The sequence below is a fragment of the Marmota flaviventris genome, chromosome Y (assembly GCF_047511675.1).
Source record: "Marmota flaviventris isolate mMarFla1 chromosome Y, mMarFla1.hap1, whole genome shotgun sequence".
Taxonomy (NCBI): Eukaryota; Metazoa; Chordata; class Mammalia; order Rodentia; family Sciuridae; genus Marmota; species Marmota flaviventris.
In genome coordinates, this window is record NC_092519.1 from 16,722,722 (window position 1) to 16,741,731 (window position 19,010).

The 19,010-nt window shown below is 45.5% G+C and overlaps 1 protein-coding gene across 1 annotated transcript; it reads right to left on the bottom strand.

Moving 5' to 3' along the window:
* Positions 1-2,979: 2,979 nt before the first annotated feature.
* Positions 2,980-13,774, bottom strand: LOC139703492 (arylsulfatase H). Its single transcript, XM_071606974.1, has 9 exons — positions 13,641-13,774; positions 12,264-12,385; positions 10,469-10,594; positions 9,714-10,137; positions 8,454-8,590; positions 7,072-7,206; positions 5,375-5,537; positions 4,208-4,329; positions 2,980-3,347 (listed from the first exon to the last, which is right to left on the bottom strand). The coding sequence occupies exons 1-9, from the start codon at positions 13,772-13,774 to the stop codon at positions 2,980-2,982; spliced, it is 1,731 nt and encodes a 576-aa protein (XP_071463075.1).
* Between the last annotated feature and the right edge of the window lie 5,236 nt (positions 13,775-19,010).

Here is a 19,010-nt window from a genome sequence, read left to right on the forward strand (position 1 = left end):
TGCTGGGATGACAGGCGTGCGCCCTCGCACCTGGCCCACTTGAACCATGGAGTCCTGGCGTCTTCCGAACATCCACCTTGATGGACAGCCATTAGCACCACCTGTTTCTAGAACTTTCTCATCTTACCAAATTGAAATTGGGTCCCCATGAAACACCCGTTCCTGGTCCCCGTCCTCTGCCCCCCGCGCCTCCTTTCTCGATGAATCTGAGGACTCCCGGGATCTCGTGCTGGTTAATTTCCACTGTGTTCCTCTAACTTGTCCCCAAACTGGACATTTTTAATAAAAAAAAGTCATGCTAACCTGAGACGCTGGGAGTCTGAGATCCATATGGCGACCTCTGCACTTGGAAGAGATTATGGGACCGTCTTGAAACACCCACTGTGGCCACTGTTGCTCTTTTAATATGTATTGTTTAATTTAATATTTTAATTGTAATTCAAGTTTTAATTTAATAGTTATTCTTTAATAATTGATGTTGATTATCATTATTAATAATTGTCACAAGTATTATATTAATGAATATTAATATAATAAAATTATACATTAATAATTTATATATATATGAATTATTTATACATGATAATTTGTAATTATTATATATAAATAATTTATATAATTTATATATGATAATATTATTTATATATAATAATTTAATATAATATATTATATTAATATATTATCATACCATATATTATTATATTATTATATATCATATTATTATATATTATTGTATTAATATATATTATATTATAAATTATTGTAATATTATATATCATATTATTATATAGTATTGTATTATTATATATTATATTATTCCATATTATTGTATTATCATATATTATATATTATTATATTATTATATATCATATTATTCCATATTATTGTATATCATATATTATATTATAATACTATTGTATTATCATATATCGTATTATTATATATTATATATCATATTATTCCATATTATGGTATTATCATATATTATATTATATATTATTGTATATCATATATCGTATTATTATATATTATTGTATTATTATATATCATATTATTCCATATTATTGTATTATTATATATCATATTATTATATATTATTGTATTATTATATATCATATTATTCCATATTATTGTATTATCATATATTATATTATATATTATTGTATATCATATATCATATTATTATATATTATTGTATTATTATATATCATATTATTCCATATTATTGTATTATCATATATTATATTATTATATATTATTGTATTATTATATATCATATTATTCCATATTATTGTATTATCATATATTATATTATATATTATTGTATTATCATATATCGTATTATTATATATTATATATCATATTATTCCATATTATGGTATTATCATATATTATATTATATATTATTGTATATCATATATCATATTATTATATATTATTGTATTATTATATATCATATTATTCCATATTATTGTATTATTATATATTATATTATATATTATTGTATTATTATATATCATATTATTCCATATTATTGTATTATCATATATTATTATTATATATTATTGTATTATTTTATATCATGTTAGTATATATTATATTATATATTATCATATCATATGTTATATTACTCTTTATCAATATGAATTTACTATTAATAATATTGATGTTTAACATTAATATCATTATATTAATAACATTGATACCATATATTAATCATAACATCAATATTTAACATTGATATTAATCCAATCAATTGCTGGCATTAACCTTGCTGATGATTTAATGTCATTTGTTCCTCTGACTTGATGATACCTGTCTTTTGTGGTCTGTGCTTAACGGTGCCTCGAGCTGCGGCTCTATTCTGCTTTATCTGTTTGGAATGACCCCGGGGCGTGCACCTGCCTTCCCTGAAAATCGAGCATGACCATTTCCCTGTTTTCCTTTGAAGATGGTCTCTCCTCTTCTGTCCCCCAAGAACCCCCCGGGGACAGCCCTGGATGCCACTTAACACCAACGACATCAGTCATGGTATTTATTGGTGATAATAATAATATTCGTCGAGTGCTTCTTTTGCAGCAGGTGACTCCCACAAAGTCACCTGTACAAGGCTCACGGCTAATCTTTGAGGTTAGGACGGAGTCCTCCCCGTTACACACGTGTGTGAGCACACACACACGCAATGAAGAAGGCAGAGAAAGTTCTGCCCCGTTGCAGGGTTGGCAGAGGGACAGGCATCTTGCCTCAGAACCAGGTCCTTGTCCATGAGGAAGACAAAGAAAGAAGAAGAAAGGAAAGAACAACAAGGTTTGCAAACCGACTTCAGCAGGATGCTCAGGCTCCATGGAGACCCCCCTGGGGACATGAAATGACTCTGATTTATTAGGTGCAAGGAGGGGTTACTCACTGGACCCCCTCCCAATAGTGGCACGGAATCCACGTTCCTGTCTGTAGGCTCCCAACACAACTTGAAGGGGAGCTAAAAGCTGGGGATTGGAACAAGGTGGTGGCCTCCATTTTGATCCAAAATGGTAGACCCACTCAGGCGTGTGGTGTGGCTTGGATCTGGAATGTTCCCCTATGACTCCTGAGCTCCTCAGTGGGTGAATCCATTGATGGGTTCACACTTGAATGGACCATTGAAAAATGGTGGGAACTGAAGGAGTTAGGACCTATTGGGACAAAATAAGACAATGGAAAGTGGCCATGGGGACTATATCCTGTCCCTGGCTCCTTTCTCTCTGGTACCAGGCTGCCCTGTCCTGAGCTGCTCTCCTCCCCCAGGCCCTGCCGCCATTTTGTTCTGCCTCCCATTGGGCCAGAGCCATGGAGTTGGCCCACCATGGACTGAACCTTCAAAACCATGAGTCCCCAATGAATCTTTCCCAGCTAAGTTGACTTTTCTCAGGTGTTTTGTCACAGTAATGGAAATCTGACTGACACAGCGTGTCTGTGGTGGGTAACTAGTGACCCCACTGCTCACGGAGCGGTGGGCAGGATGTCACTTTCTTTGTCACAGCCACAGAAGGGGAAGGTCCCACAGCATGGCTGCAGCCACGGTTTCCAAATGGTGTGGAACACAGATAACTGTCGAGGGACAGGCGTCAGGGACCCACGGTGCTCCTTTATGGCGGCCTCGATCTTCTTGATGACGGAGTCGAACAAGGCTTCATTGTCGGAAGTAAGTGGTTGGGACTCAGAAGGGTCTCTGGAGATGTCGAAGAGGAGCGGTGGGTCATGGTGGGTCACGTCCCCAGAACAGGAACACATGGCGCTTCCGTAGCAGGCGCCGGATCCCTCGGGGTGGAAGTTGGGCGTCACATAATGGGCCTTCCACACAGTACCGCCTGAAAAAGACATCTCCAGTGTGACATGGCGTTTGTGATGGGTTACAGGTGGCTTCTGGGAAAACATATATCTCCATTTTCCAATCTTTTCTTGGTGCATTATAATTGTGAATAACCCTGGGGTGCATTGATTCAGATTTGTACATGAACCCAACATAATTTGGTGAGTTTAATTTCCCAATACCGCCCCTCTTCCCTCTCCCTGTGCCATTTCCTGGACTCTACTGGTCTTTCTTCCATTTTTATGAGATTCTCTCTTTTTTCCTCTCTAACTTCCACATACATAAGAAAACATAAGACTTGCTGAGTCTGGGTTATTTCACTCAGCAGGATGGTCTCCAGTTGCATCCATTTTCTTGTAAATTCCATAATGTCATTTTTTATGGCTGCGTAATACTCCATTGTCCACATTCTCTTGATCCATCCATTTGCTGATGGACACCTCTGGGGGTCCTGTGCTTTGGCTACTATGAACCATGCTTCTCTAAACACGGGTTTGCACATACCCAGGATCAACCAAAATGCATGATCTTGGTTCACTTTGGATAAATCCCAAGGAGTGGAACAGCCCAGTCATCTGGCAGCTCCGAGCCGGGGCCTTTGAGCAACCTCCACTCCTGGTGGCCACCATGATCATGGAGATGCCAACCCCAAATGGAACTCGGATCTGCTGGGGCGTGAGCCCCGTGGAGAATTATCTAAAGCCAACGCCACTGTCAGAACTGAGATGGTCAGAAGTCCATGGGCAGAGTCCACCCTTCTTCCCTCCCTCCATCTCCCCCTCCTCCTTCCTGCCCAGGTTAGAAAGGCAGAGACCATCCCTTCTCCCGCTTCCCCACGCCCACGGTCTCCGTACTCACAATCCTTCTGGTGCCACCGGACGGTGTGCAGGTAGGTGCCGCAGTAGTGGAAGAGGAACTCGTGGTCTGAGTGGGCCACCCTGCCCTCCAGGAGGGGCATGAGGTTACGGCCGTCAATCACCCTTAGGAGAGAAGGGCACGGGGGGAAGTGGGTGAGCCGGGCGCTGGGTACCAGCAGGAGCCAAGGAGGAGACTCTTGGGACTCAGGTCCCGGGTTGGAAGACATGGATCACGGAAATGTCCTGCAGCCCAGGAAAAGCTCCGAGCTGACCCCAGCCCAGTTTCCATCATTTACTACGCGGACGATTCAATAAATGCACCTTTTATTCATCCAGAGACATATTGAGCAAGCGGAAGCTGCCTTTTAAATGTGGTGGATGCTAAATATAATGCCCAAGTCCCTTTCATGACATGGGGTACTCGCTCCCTGTGACCCTACACATCTTAGATCTTCACGAGATGACCGATTACACTTAACGCAATGGCTTATCTGTACGTTTATTTATTTATAGTTGTCAGCATTTTCATAAATGATAGAAAATAGTTGAGAAATTCTATTGTACAGGGAATAATGTCAAGAAAAAAAAATTCTGTGCACGTTCAGTGCAGACGTAAATGATTCCCCAACGGATTGACGGTTGGTCCAATCTGCACACGGGGAATCCACTGATAGTAAGGGACCTTGGTGGCCTGGGAGCTATGAAGGTTGTCAACATGCATCAGGGTTGGATCCTAGTTCTGAGGGCGACCCAGCACGTGCACATAAGGATATAAGTCAGATGAAAGGATCAAGACAATGTGGGATCTGTAGAGTGGAATATTACACAGCCATAAAGAAGGATGGAAATATAGTATTTGCCCATCAATAGGGGAACTGGAGAACATCATGCTGAGTGAAATAAGCCACACTCAGCAAGTCAAAGGCTGGATGTTTTCTCTCATATGCAGAAGCTAGAGCAGTCTAAGGGGAAACTGTGTAAGTGGAGGGGGATTCTATAAAAATGGAAAGGGGTAAGATGGTCATTTATAGGAAAGCGGACACTAAGACATGTTCCAACATACTGCACCACATGCCCAGCAGGGAGGGAGCTGGGTCCCCACAGGAAGCAGTACCCCCCACATGCCTCCAAACACATCCCTCCCCGTGAGCAGGGTCTGTTTTCCTACCTGTCGTGGGGCAAGATCCCTCCCCCGACGTAAGACAGCGTTGGGAAAAGGTCCATCAGACTCGTGGGCTCCTCAATCACCTTCCCAGGCTGCAGCACGGTGGGCCAGCGGAAGATCCCAGGCACGCGGATGCCCCCTTCCCACCCGGCCATGCCGCTGCCACCTGCGACCAAAGATGGGGGAGGAAGATGGTTCTCTAGGGAACAGAAAGACCAGTCCAGCCGGGTGCACTGGTGCACGCCTGTCCTCCCAGCAGCTGGGGAGGCTGAGGCTGGAGGATCGCCAGTTGGAGGCCAGCCTCAGCAATTTAGCAAGGCCAAAAGCAACACATGTGCAGGCTCAAGAACCACAACACTAATCAGAATAGGTGCAGATAGTTTTCCTGACTGTATACACACACACACACGTAGAGCCACATAATGGCATTTTGGTATTAATTCATCGTATACAGTTGGTGCATGTGTGTGTGTGTGTGTGTGTGTGCATTGCTTAAAAAACGGGGGGTGCATTCCTCCTGAGAAATGCATCGTAAGGCAATTTCATCTCTGTGTGAACACGGAGGGCTGTGCTCACACACGCGGAGATGACTACGTGGATTAAATTAGATACACACCTATGTTTGGGGACCAGGGATTGATCCCAGGGGTGCTTAACCGCTGAGCCACATCCCCAGCCCTTTTTAATTTTTGATTTTGAGACAGAGTCTCATGGAGTTGCTGAGGCTGGCCTCTAACCTGTGATCCTCCTGCCTCAGCCTCCCGAGCCACTGGGATGACAGGGGTGCGTCACCGCGCCCAGCTAGATGATGTAAGGTATGGAAACCCTGATACCCTAGTTTTTCCGAAGAGGTGTTTTCCAAGGTAAGAAGAAAAGAGCCAACTTCGAATTCCTTTTTCAAATTGTCTTTGTGTTGGTGAAGTTTTGCGATGCCCCAGGAGCAGATGAGTTGTTGAATAAACTACCTCGGAGGGAGGTGGAAGGATCTGCTTCCCATAAAGGGCACCGGGCTACGTTTGGGGACACTTTCAGTTGTCATAGCTTGGAGTTATGCCAGAGCCCAGAGAGGCTGCTCCACCTCCTGCAGCGCACAGCTCAGCCCACCCCAGAGAACCCCCAGCCCCAGAGGCCCCCAGTGCAGAGGAGACCTGCAGGACACTCTCTGTCCATCATCTATCATCTGTCATCTACCAGTTCTGTCTTATCTATCTATCTATCTATCATCTATCATCTATCCATCCTGTCTATGTATCCTATCTATCTTTTATCATCTATCCATCCTGTCTATCAGTCCATCTATCTCTCTGTCATCTACCAATTCTGTCTGTCCATCTATCTCTCTGTCATCTGCCCATCCTGTCTGTCCAGGTGGCTCTCACACCCTGGGTGGGGCTGCTCCTGGCTCCTGGTGTGTGGGGCCCAGAGAGGCTGCTCCACCTCCTGCAGCGCACAGCACAGCCCACCCCAGAGCACCCCCAGCGCCAGAGGCCCACAGTGTGGACACTGGGAAGCCCTGCCGTTGGTGGCCTGTGAGGTCCCATAAATTTGCTGTCCCAAGGTTGTCACCACCCCTAACATTTTCACCTCCAGCCCTCGGAAGCCCCCCAGAGGCCGCAGCCTCATGATGGACGGGAAGGTGTCTCCAGGCAGCAGAGCCTGGGCAGTATCCAGGGCAGAGCCGGTGTCCCCCCGGCTGTCACCTTGGTAGACGCCGTTCCAGCCGCCCAGCCGGGCCGCCCCGTCGAGTGCCTCCAGGCGGCCGCCGTTGTCGGAGGTGAAGTGCACCAGGGTGCGGTTGCTCAGTCGCTCCTGCTCCAGGGCCTCCAGGATCTTACCTGGGAGAGGTCACAAAGAGGGCCGTCACAGCAGGCCATGGGCTGTCCCCGCCCTGTGCACCCCATCAGACAGCAGGGGACCGGCCAGCGGCTGCACTGAGCGTCCTGCAGAATCCAGAAGTCACTGTCCTGGGACGGCCCTGCCCGTGCCACACAGCAGGACATGCACAGCCCCGCAGGTGGGAAGGCAGCCGCAGACATCTCCTGGACACAGTCCCCTAAACACTCAGGGTGTGCGCAGAACATGTGCAAAATATGTAGAGATGACACAGTGACAGGACAGGCACCTCCATATATACGGTCACCCAGGCCTACTAGAAATCGCTTTAGCCGGGCACAGCGGTGACACATGCCTGTCATCCCAGCGGCTTGGGAGGCTGAGGAAGGAGGATCATGAGATCCAAGCCAGCCTCCACCAAAGGGAGGCCGTAAGCAGCTCAGGGAGACCCTGTCTCTAAATAAAATGCAAAATAGGGCTGGGGGCGGGGCTCAGGGTCGCATGTCCCCAGGATTAAAGTGGATTAAACCAAAAAGGCTCCTACACAGAGGCACAAGCCCCGCCCCCCCGTGATGATTGATTGACATGTGTCTCCTGACCCTTCCAAACCCTCCTCTCAGAGGAGGAAGGAAAATTAAAACGAAGTCAAACATCCCTTCCAGATGCAGAACTTCCGTCCCCCGTAGATAGCGGGGGTCAGCGACCAGCACGTCACCATCCTCGCCTGACGGGATGCATCCCTTTCCTCCCCAGCCCCAGCCTCCAATTTATCACCTCCACCATCCATACCGTGCTCCTCGCCATGACTTGGAGACACGTGGCTTTGCTTTGGGCCAATGCCCACGCTGTCCCCCACGAACGTCTGAGCCTGCCCTGTGACACTAATAGCCAAGAATTTGCTTTCCTTCCATGTCCAATAGCTCAGAAGGGTGATTTTATCCATTATGCAATTTTACTGATCTTGCAACAAATGGCTCACGAGTGAGTCTTTAGTTTTTAAAATGGAAACATCTCTATGGCTGACCTCCGATGACCTGCGATGATGACCTGCGACTGTGATCTTGGAATGTATCTCACGGGCATCGTTGAACGTTGACCCAGGTTATAATTCAATGCATTGGATCAACGTATACGGGGGTCCATGATAGGACTGTCCCAGAAGCCGGACGTCACTGAAGACCACCCATCCCCAGTGGCTTTGCTGCAGCCCAGGGATCTGAGACTGAACGCCACGGGCCACGCTACTCACCCACCATCCAATCCATCTCTTCCACGTTATCCCCGTAGAGCCCGAATTTACTGTGGCCCACGAACTTCTCCTTGGTCACGAGGGGAGTGTGCACATGCAGAAAGGAGACGAAGAGGAGGAAAGGTTCTCGCTTGTACCTGAGGGGCGGAAAGTCGGGGTGATCAGCGGCAGGAGCAAGAGCCAGTCCCAACCTGGACGCGGGACCGTGGGTGGGGAGAGCTATTGTTGGGGGTTGGAGAAGAGGTGGCTTCAAAAGCTTATGAGTGAGGAAGCACAGGAAGGTTCCGAGGTGAAATGGTTGGGTTATGAGAGGTGTAGCCTAATCAGTGGATTAATCCACTTGAGTTGATTCAATGTGGGCAGGTAGGGTGTGGCTGGAGGAGGTAGGTCACTAGGGGAGTCCTCTGGGGACTATATCTTATCCCTGGATTCTCCCTGTCTCTGCTCCCTGGTGCCCTGTCCTGAGCTGCTCTCCTCCTCCAGGCCCTGCCACCATTTTGTTCTGCTCCCCTTGGGCCACAGCCATGGAGTCGGCCAGCCAGGGACTGAACCTTGGAAATCATGAGCCCCAGGTCAACTTTTCCTCCTCTACATTGTGTTTGTGAGGTCTTTGGGTCACTGTGACCAAAAAGGTGCTAAACCACCCGTCTTCTTTTATTCCCTGGTAACACAGGTCTCAATATTGAACGGGTTGTTGAATATCTGAACTCTTCTGGCTGTCTCTGAACAGAATATGGTTTTTAGACACCAATACATCTAGAGCATCTGGGTGAATAAGTACCAACTGAGGGCGAACAGGGTCACATAAATAAATATATGACATGACATTTATAGAAACGACTCTTTTTTCATTTCTTCCTCTTCCTGCTTCATGATGCCTGGAACATACACTTAGCTCGTAAGGAACCTAAACATCTTAAAACTAGGGTCCCTCCCCAGCAGCTGACGGATAGAGATGTCTTCCTCCATCTGTCTCTAAGGAAAAGCAAAAGCAAGACCCACCGTGAATTTCAATGTATCTGCACACCTGTCCCCACGGAGGGGATCTGCATTAAAATACTCTCACCCCAGTGTTATGGACAAGAGCAGGGGAGGAAATTGCATGCAAAAATGGCAGGAAACTTAACTCTTTTTTTTTTTTCTATCCAAGGAAAAATTCAAGAATATCTAAAACGTCACCCTGAAAAGATTTGTCGCATCGAGACACACACAGATGCAAAGGCAGTGAAGTTTTTAGAGCCCCCAGGACTGGACCCAGACCTGTCAATAAAGGCGAGAGCTTCCTTCAACATGAGCACGGAGACCCGCTCCTCCCTCATGGGCTGCTGGACGATCTCGTGGTTCCTCATCAGGATGCAGTTCCAGCGCCGGACGAACCCGTAACTGGAGTACCAGGAAACGAAAAAGAGGAGAGCCACAAGGGCAGACAGGACAATGACGCTCCACGGGACCGAGAACCAGCCGGCCAGGTTGGGCAGCAGGAGCAGGACGGGCACCAGGCTGAGGACCAAGGTGGAGATCCACAGCCGGATGCGCAGCCAGCGGTGCAGCTCCGGGGTCTTGGATGCCTGGCAATCGCTCAGGAGCCCGAAGGGCATCCCGTAGAAGTAGTCGAACCCGTGGTTGAGGGGGTGGTGGCAGTGGTCATCCCGAGAGGCGCAGCTCAAACCCTGATGCCACTTCCCTGGAAGGAGAAGAAAAGTCCACCCATCACAGCGTGCACCGTGACCACCCTGGGGGAGGATGTTAATTGTCGCTTTTGGACTCTAATCATGGTGGACTCCTCTTGGTCTCCCTGGTGACCTTCTGAGGATGCCATCACCCCTTCGTCTGTCTCATTGGAAAGTGGACAAAATTCTCCAGGTGGAATTTTTCTCCATGAGCCGCCTATCAAGGGAACCCATCATGAGCGCAGGATTCCCTTGATATAATCCTTCAATTATGTCACTTGCACTACTTTACGGGTCCCATCTGTCTTCTATTTTTTATTATTCATTCATTTGACGGGGACCTACCTATGAGTCCCGTGCGGTATCCCCGATGCTGCAACAACTTGGCCAAGGTCGTCTCGTTGGTGGGCAGCCCACCAGACCCACCAAGCCAGGTGAGTCCACGGTTCAGACTATTGGATGAAACCATTCCTAAATTCATAAAAATTAACACATGAGCATCGCGGTCAATCTTTCTGTTATCATCTTTGCTAAATACCAGGGTTCACCCCGACACGTTCCAAATTCTCCCATCCTGCACCCCAACAATGTCCTTTGGTCCCATGTGTTCCTCTACTTTTTATAGCTGCAGAAGCAACCCTATGTGTCTCCGTGTGACTGGGTCCAGAGAGCCCCATGGGTGCCAAAACCCACCAATGCTGTTGCTTGTAAAAGAAGACTCAGCTTTTGCAAGGGCCTGGAGGAGGAGAGCAGCTCAGGACAGGGCTGACCTTGAACTTGATTTCTGGACTTCAACTTGCCCAGAGAGGGAAACCGCTCATCTACATCTCTTCTCCTGAAGTAAATTTGTGCCTTCAACTTCAGAACTAGGGAGCAACAGACCTGGGGACCTCAGTAATTTCAGCATGTGGAATGGACATCCCAACATGAAACTGCTTCAACCCATGTCAACCAAGCCCAGCATAATCCAGCGCCATGTTTGGATAACTACCTGCATGAAATATTCTGACTCTCATCTCTGAAGCCACAACCTTGGGACACAGCTTCAAGAGGACAATGTCCCAATTTACCATAGGATGTCCCTCCTACCAGGCTCTGAGTTATGGTTCGGATTGAGGTGTCCCTCAAAAGCTTTTGTGGGAGACGGTGCAAGAAAGTTCAGAGATGAAATCATTTGATTATGAAGGCCATAACGTACTCAATGGATTAATCCACTTGAATGGACTCACTGGGTGGTGACTGCAGCAGTTGGGATGTGGCTGGAGGAGGTGGTCCCTGGGCTGGGCCTTTGGGGTCTCTGTCCTGTCCCTGGTGGGCAGAGCTCTCTCTGCCTCCTGGTGCCATGTCCTGAACTGCTCTCCTCCTCCAGGCCCTGCCGCCATTTTGTTTTGCCTCCCCTTGGGCCAGAGCCGTGGAATCAGCCAGCCATGGACTGACTCATGAGCCAAAAATAAACTTTAATTCCCCTATTTTTTTTTTCTTGTCACATCCTTTGGTCACAGTGAAACACTCAGTCATCTTAGGAGGAGCCCTTCTCATTTCTGTCCCTGCCCCACTCAATCCTCCTTAGAGTCCCACTAGATTCTTCTCTAGAAACCATCAGGTTCCCATCCCTCAAAGCCCAAATCCAACCTTGTGATGTGATTGATGGACTACCTGACTCCGCACATGGCTGCCTTGTGACAAGGACTGAAGAGGAAGGGAAAGAGAATGCAGAGGCACTTCAGGGATAATTCTGGGACAGCATCTCTCCAGAGGTACTTAAAGATGGAACTATTGGGCAGATGTGGTGGTGTGCACCTGTAATTCCAGTAACCCTGGAGGCTGAGGCAGGAGGATTGCAAATTGGAGGCCAGCCTCAGCAATTTACCAAGGCCCAAATCATCTTAGTGAGACCCTGTCTCTAAATAAAAATTGAAAAGGGCTGGGGATGTGGCTCAGTGGTAGAGTCCTTGCCTAACATGTGGGAGGTTCTGGGTGTAATCTCCAACCCTACAAAAGAAAATTTAAATAATTATTAGAAGAAAAGAAGGAAGAAAGAGAGAAGGAGGAGGAGGAGGGAGGAAATAAGGAAGGATGGAAGGAAAGAAGAAAAGAAATTTCCATGAGTCAAAATTCTCTTGCATTTTCCCTCTCCTACCTGATCGGATGGGGTACCGGCCAGTGAGGAAAGCCGCCCGGCTTGGGGTACAGACGGAGGCTGCTGCCAGGTGTTGGGTGAGCCTCACGCCCTCATTTGCCAGACGGTCGATGTGAGGGGTGCTGCAGGAAAATTATAGAGAATTTAGCAGGTGGGTTTCCAATCCCTCCCAAAAAAGGATTGAGATTCAAAGTTGTTCTCTTTTGGGGTTGAGATGACTATTTCTGGCCACTTTAAAATACACCCTTCTATCTATCTGATACCTTGATCTATCTTCTTCGTTAGATGCTTTGGTAGTTACAAGCAGACAGAGCACAGAGTAGAGTTCACTCTTTATCTGCAGTTTGGGGTTGTGACGTTTCTTATACCCATGGTCCACCCTGGTCCAAAAATATGAGGTGGACAATTCTAGAAATAAACAGTTACTTTTAAATTGCACACTGTTCTGAAAACCACGATGTATTCTTGAGCCATCCTGCCAGGGACATGTATTATCCCTTTGTTCAGTGTATCCACCCTGTATATGCTACCCTCCTGCTACAGTAGGGGAAAAATTAGCATATATAGGATTCAGTACTCTCCAAAGTTTCAGAAATTGACTTAGGATCTTGGAATAGATCCTTGAAAATAAGGGGGGGGGGTGGTCTACCAACTCTGTAGGCAAAACTATTAGTGGATAACAATACCGTTCCCTGGGTATAACTTATTTTGAGTCTGCGTTTAGGTGCATTTCAATAGAAAAGTGAGTTCATTTGTTGGTATTACTATCCTAAAATTAACGAGGAACTTAGATGACACAAAATTTTAATGGGTTTCTTGTAGAAAAAAAACCAGCCTCTTTAATAGCTAAATTGTGACAGTATGGAATTTATTTCCCATTCTGTTGAATGTTTTCAAGTCTCCAAAATCAATACAAAATTTTGTGTAAATCTGTAATGATTACAGATTTTTAAAAAAAGGAGAGAGAAAAATTTTAAGTTTGAAAAAGCGGCTAGAAGCCTATCCAGTCACAATCTCATATGAACTTGAGCATGTTACTTTCACAATCCCACAGACACATCTGAGGTTTTTCTGGGCATTTCCTGTGAGTAGAGACGAAATGTAGGAAGCTCCGACATCGTCTCTGAAATGGACAAAGCTTGAGGACAATGAGGCTCAGTTAAACTATCCAGGTGCAAAACGACACATCGTGCATGTTGTAGTCTCCACTGTATGCTGCATGAATATCCATTTTGCATCCAGCGTCCTGGGCCACCTCTGCTATCCCCCCACCCCTGATATACTGATGTTGGACTCTGGCATTCCCATGATGGCAGAGACGTGGGTTGGGTCACGGGCTCCGACACAGCAGGTGGACATCCCACAAGGCATCTTTACCTCACGGTGTTATTACCGTAGCAGCCCAGGTCACCCAAACCAAGGTCGTCCGCCATCAGCAGGACGATATTGGGCCTGGAGTTCCATGTCACAAATGTCCCATTCAGGCCACCAAGCAGACAGCATAGGGGCATCCACAGCCAGTGCTTCCTGAAAACATTTTTTTTGGTGGGGGGGGGAGAATAAATAAAAAGGAAGAAAAATTAATGTGTGCATTTTAGATAATTATAGGATACACCTGGGTAACTTATTGTAAAGTCAGTATTTTTTTTAGTCATGTTCTGTGTTAATATCGTACCACATGTGAGCAATTTAAGTGAGGTCTTGCCGCGCACGGTGACACACACCTGTAATCCCAGCAACTCCAGAGGCTAAAGCAGGAGGATCACAAGTTGGAGGCCAGCCTCAGCCAAAGCGAGGCCTTAAGCAACTGAGTGAGACCCTGTCTCTAAATAAAATGCAAAATAGGGCTGGGGATGGGGCTCAGGGGTCGAGGGTCCCTGAGTTCGGTCCCTAGTACCCCTCCGCACAAAAGTGTGTGTGTGTGTGTGTGTGTGTGTGTGTGTGTGAGAGAGAGAGAGAGAGAGAGAGGAAGAAGGAAGGAAGAAAGAAAAATTAGTTTTGCATATTCTTAAAATTGCATATGCAAAGGATTGTATGGTCTATTCATTTCTTGGGTTCTTAATTTTGTTGGTTTTTTTGTCCTTTGGCTGTAATAAATTGTCATTGACAACACAACTCTAGGCTGAGTCCTGAACGTCCCACAGAGGAGAGCCAGACCTGGAGGTGTTTGGCAGGACAGCCAGAAACAAGATCTCACAAAATATGATACCTGCAGAGGGTAAGCTCACAGGTAAAGAAAACAAAGTAGGAAGGGAAATATTTCCATGAGCAGGTGGAGATGTGACGATAGGTAGGTACAGGACAGAGATGGACGGATGATGGAGATACATAGATGATCAATACACAGATGGTAGAGATGATAGGTGGATGGACGGATGGATAGATAGATGGACAGATAGAGCAAATGCATGGAAGGATGGATACATACCTAGATAAGAGAGATGATGGATGGACAGATGATGGATGGTGGATGGATATGTAGATATGATAGATGGAGAGAGAATTAGCTGCTAAATATGTAGATATGCACATAGAGGCATAGATAGGCGTGATAGGTGATAGATTCATGATAGATGGTAGACAGATGGTGGATACTTAGTACAAGGATAAATGGATGGATGATAGAGATAGATGCATAGATACATCTATGGATCATAGATACAGAGATGCATAGATAGATAAATAGAGGATAGCAATAGAGTTAGATGCATAGATAATAGAGATAGATAGATAATGGATGGAGAGATGGATGGATGGATAGATTGATGGATGGGTGGATGGATGGATAGATAGGTAGGTAGAGTTCATTGATGGATGGATATATGGGTGAATGGATAGATAGATAAGATGGATGGAAGATGGGTGGATAGATAGATGGAGTTCATGGATGGGTGGAGAAATCAATGTATGGATGGATGGATGGATGGATGGACAGATAAGATAGATGGATATATAGATAAACAGATGGATACATGGAAGATAGATACATAGATAGATGCATAATAGAGATGGATAGATGATAGATAGATAGATAGATAGATAGATAGATAGATAGATAGATAATAGAGGTAAAGTTTATGGATGGATGGAGAGATGGATGAATGGATGGGGGTGGATAGATAGACAAGATGGATGGAAGATGGATGAATGAATAGATGAATGGATGGATAGATAGACTGACTTCATGGATAATTGGAGAGATGGATGAATGGGTAGATGGATAGATAAGATGGATGGAAGATGGATGGATGGATAGATAGAGTTCATGGATGGATGGAGAGATCAATGTATGAATGTATATATGGATGGACAGATAAGATGGATGGATAAACAGATAAATAGATGGATACATGGAAGATGATAGATACATAGATAGATGCATAATAGGGATGGATAGACATAGATAGAGTTCATGGATTGATGAGAGATGGATGGGTGGGTGGATGGATAGATAGATAAGATAGATGGAAGATGGATGGATAAATAGATGGATACATGGATGAAAGATACATAGGTACATAGATAGATACATAATAGAGATAGAGAGATGATAGATAGATAGATAGAGATAGATAATAGAGAGAATTTATGGATGGATGGAGAGATGAATGGATGTATGGGTGGATGGATAGATGGATAGATAAAATGGATGGAAGATAGATGGAGAGATAGAGTTCATGGATGGATGGAGAGATGGATGCATGGGTAGATGGATAGATACATAAGATGGATGGAAGATGGATGGATGGATAGATAGAGTTCATGGATGGATGGAGAGATCTATGTATGTATGGATGGATGGATGGATAAATAGATAAAATGGATGGATAAACAGATAAATAGATGGATACATGGATGATAGATATATAGATACATAGATAGATACATAATAGAGATGGATAGATTTGGATAGATAGATAATAGACATAGAGTTTATGGATGGATGAAAGAGATGGATAGATAGACTGACTTCATGGATGGATGGATGAGTAGATGGATAGATACATAAGATGGACAGAAGATGGATGGATGGATAGATAGAGTTCATGGATGGATGGAGAGATCCATGTATGGATGGATGGATAGACAGATAAGATGGATGGATAAATAGATAAATAGATGGATACATGGACAATAGATACATAGAAATAGATGCATAATAGATATGGATAGATTATAGATAGATAGATAATAGAGGTAAAGTTTATGGATGGATGGGTGAGTGGATAGATAGACAAGATGGATGGAAGATGGATGAATGAATAGATGAATGGATGGATAGATAGATAGACTGACTTCATAGATAGATGGAGAGATGGATGAATTGGTAGATGGATAGATAGATAAGATGGGTGGAAGATGGATGGATAGAGATAGAGTTCATGGATGGATGGAGAGATCAATGTATGGATGGATGTATGAATGTATATATGGATGGATGGATAGATAGATAAGATGGATGGTTATATAGGTAAATAGATGGATACATGGAAGATAGATACATAGATAGATGCATAATAGGGATGGATAGATATAGACAGAGTTCATGGATGGATGACAGATGGATGGATGGGTGGGTGGATGGATAGATAAGATGGATGGAAGATGGATGGATATATAGATGGATACATGGATGATAGATACGTAGATAGATGCATAATAGAGATGGATAGATATAGATAAATAGATATAGAATCAATAGGTGGACAGATGGATGGTAGCTGCATGGATGGATGGATACATAGATAATAGAGGTAGAACAGACAGACAGACTACTGCAGAAACCTTAATGCCCCAGTGCACAAGGACACGTCAATCATGAACCGCGTGACTTTAAATAGAGTCGCAATCCCAGGAGGCCCAGCTTGAGGAGCGCAGGAGGACAGTGGCTGAGCACAACCCCATGGGGAGATTCTGAGCACCCATCTCCGAGGCCAAGAGCAGGAAGACTCGGGCAGGACGGAGCCTCCCTGGGGAGGAAGCCTTCCCTGTGGACCCAGGAAATGACCCCTGTGCGAGGTGGGCGACTCACCAGCCGCAGAGTGGCCATCCCATGGCTCCTGATTCTGTGACCTACGGAAGAGAAGACGTTGAGAGCGTCCAGAGAGCAAAGCCTTCCTCGTCCCCTGGGAGGCAATGGTCCAGCAAGCCCTGGATTGCTATCCATAATGGCAAACATGTGACCTCAGGCTAAATGGAGCTCGCGGGGGTCTATGGAGAGCGAGGTAGTTCCAAAGGCCGACTTCCAAAACACTTTGCAGACTGACCTCCCCAACCCTTCTGGGTTGGAGTCATACAATAATTCGCCCCTGACCTCACTTTTCCGTGGTGCTCGGCTAAGTGACATTTTCTTCCTCCACAGGGGATCAACATGTCCTGCTCAACATGCAAACTCTGTAGCCAGGGGGGCTTGCGTTTGCAGCTTCTTGGAGGCCGAGATGATTGTGCATGGGAAGAGAGGTTTCCCCAAACTAGACGTGACCCCATGTTCAGAATCCAAAGACTGGCGTCATCTGGGATCCGATTTCCAGGGCGCTCCGGTGACTCCAAGTTGGTGAGCTGGCGGAGGCTAAGAAGACCCCGCAGGACAGGCAGCCGGTGATGCACCTCAGCAGCAGCACCACCCTGTGGTTTATGGGGCTTTCTAATCCCCGAGGCTCCTCCATACATTTATTCCTATTTTGTCCCAATGATACATCACCCTGTTGGCTTCCAAGGGCAAAGGATCAATGGCCAATTTTCAGAAAGAAGAAACCAACGATGCTGGAGATTTGAAGACCTCACCGTCTCTTGAATAAGGCTGCTATCGCACAGGAGGGTTTCAAAACGGGGACCTCGTTTGAGGAGGACCCCATTCATCCCAGGCTGAATATTATGGGTCTTTTTGTATTAGACCTGACCTCATTGAAACCACTACTTAAAAAAAAAAAAAATCACACTGTGACCAGGCTCAGAGGTGCATCCACTGTGATCCCAGCGGCGTGGGAGGCTGAGGCAGGAGGATCAAATTTGGAGGCCAGCCTCAGCAACCTAGTGAGGCCCTAAGCAACTCAGCAAGACTCTGTCTTTAAATAAAAAATAAAAAGGGCTGGGGATGTGGCTCAGTGGTCAAGCACCCCCTGGGTTCCATCCCTGATACCACAAAGAAGAAAAAAGAAAACACTAATTTTCTATGTCTCTATTTCATTGTGCAACAGATTAGAAAAATTCAGGTAAATCCACAGCAAATAAATCTAGAGTTTCCCAAGACGTTAGGGGACAGAGACAGAAACACTCGTGAACACACAGGAGGTTTTTTAGAATTTGCTAATGCAACTTGAGCATGCATTATCCCAAATGCCTGGGATCAGAAAAAAAAAAATCTATTTTTTTTTTAAATAGTGCAATACGTTCATGTATCACCTGGGATGTCTGCAGAGCACGACGTGAGGCTGAGCACAAAAATGCCTTTACATTTCCCCATCCCAGAGAGCCTGGAGGTATTTTATACGATATTTTTTAGGGTGTCTGCATTTTGACCGAGACTCATTACAGGAAGTCGGGTGTGGAACTTTCCGCTTTGCTGTTAATGTTGGGTCTCAAAAGGTGTCCGCTTTGGGATCAGGTAACGCTCGACTTGCAGCCACTTTCTCCCTAACTTTGGAAATATTTCTCCAACCCGTGATCGGGAAGAACCACTGTGGACGTCCCTAGCCACCAGCACAAAGCTCTCCGTGACTGGCAAGGAACCAGAGCTATTTTTTCACA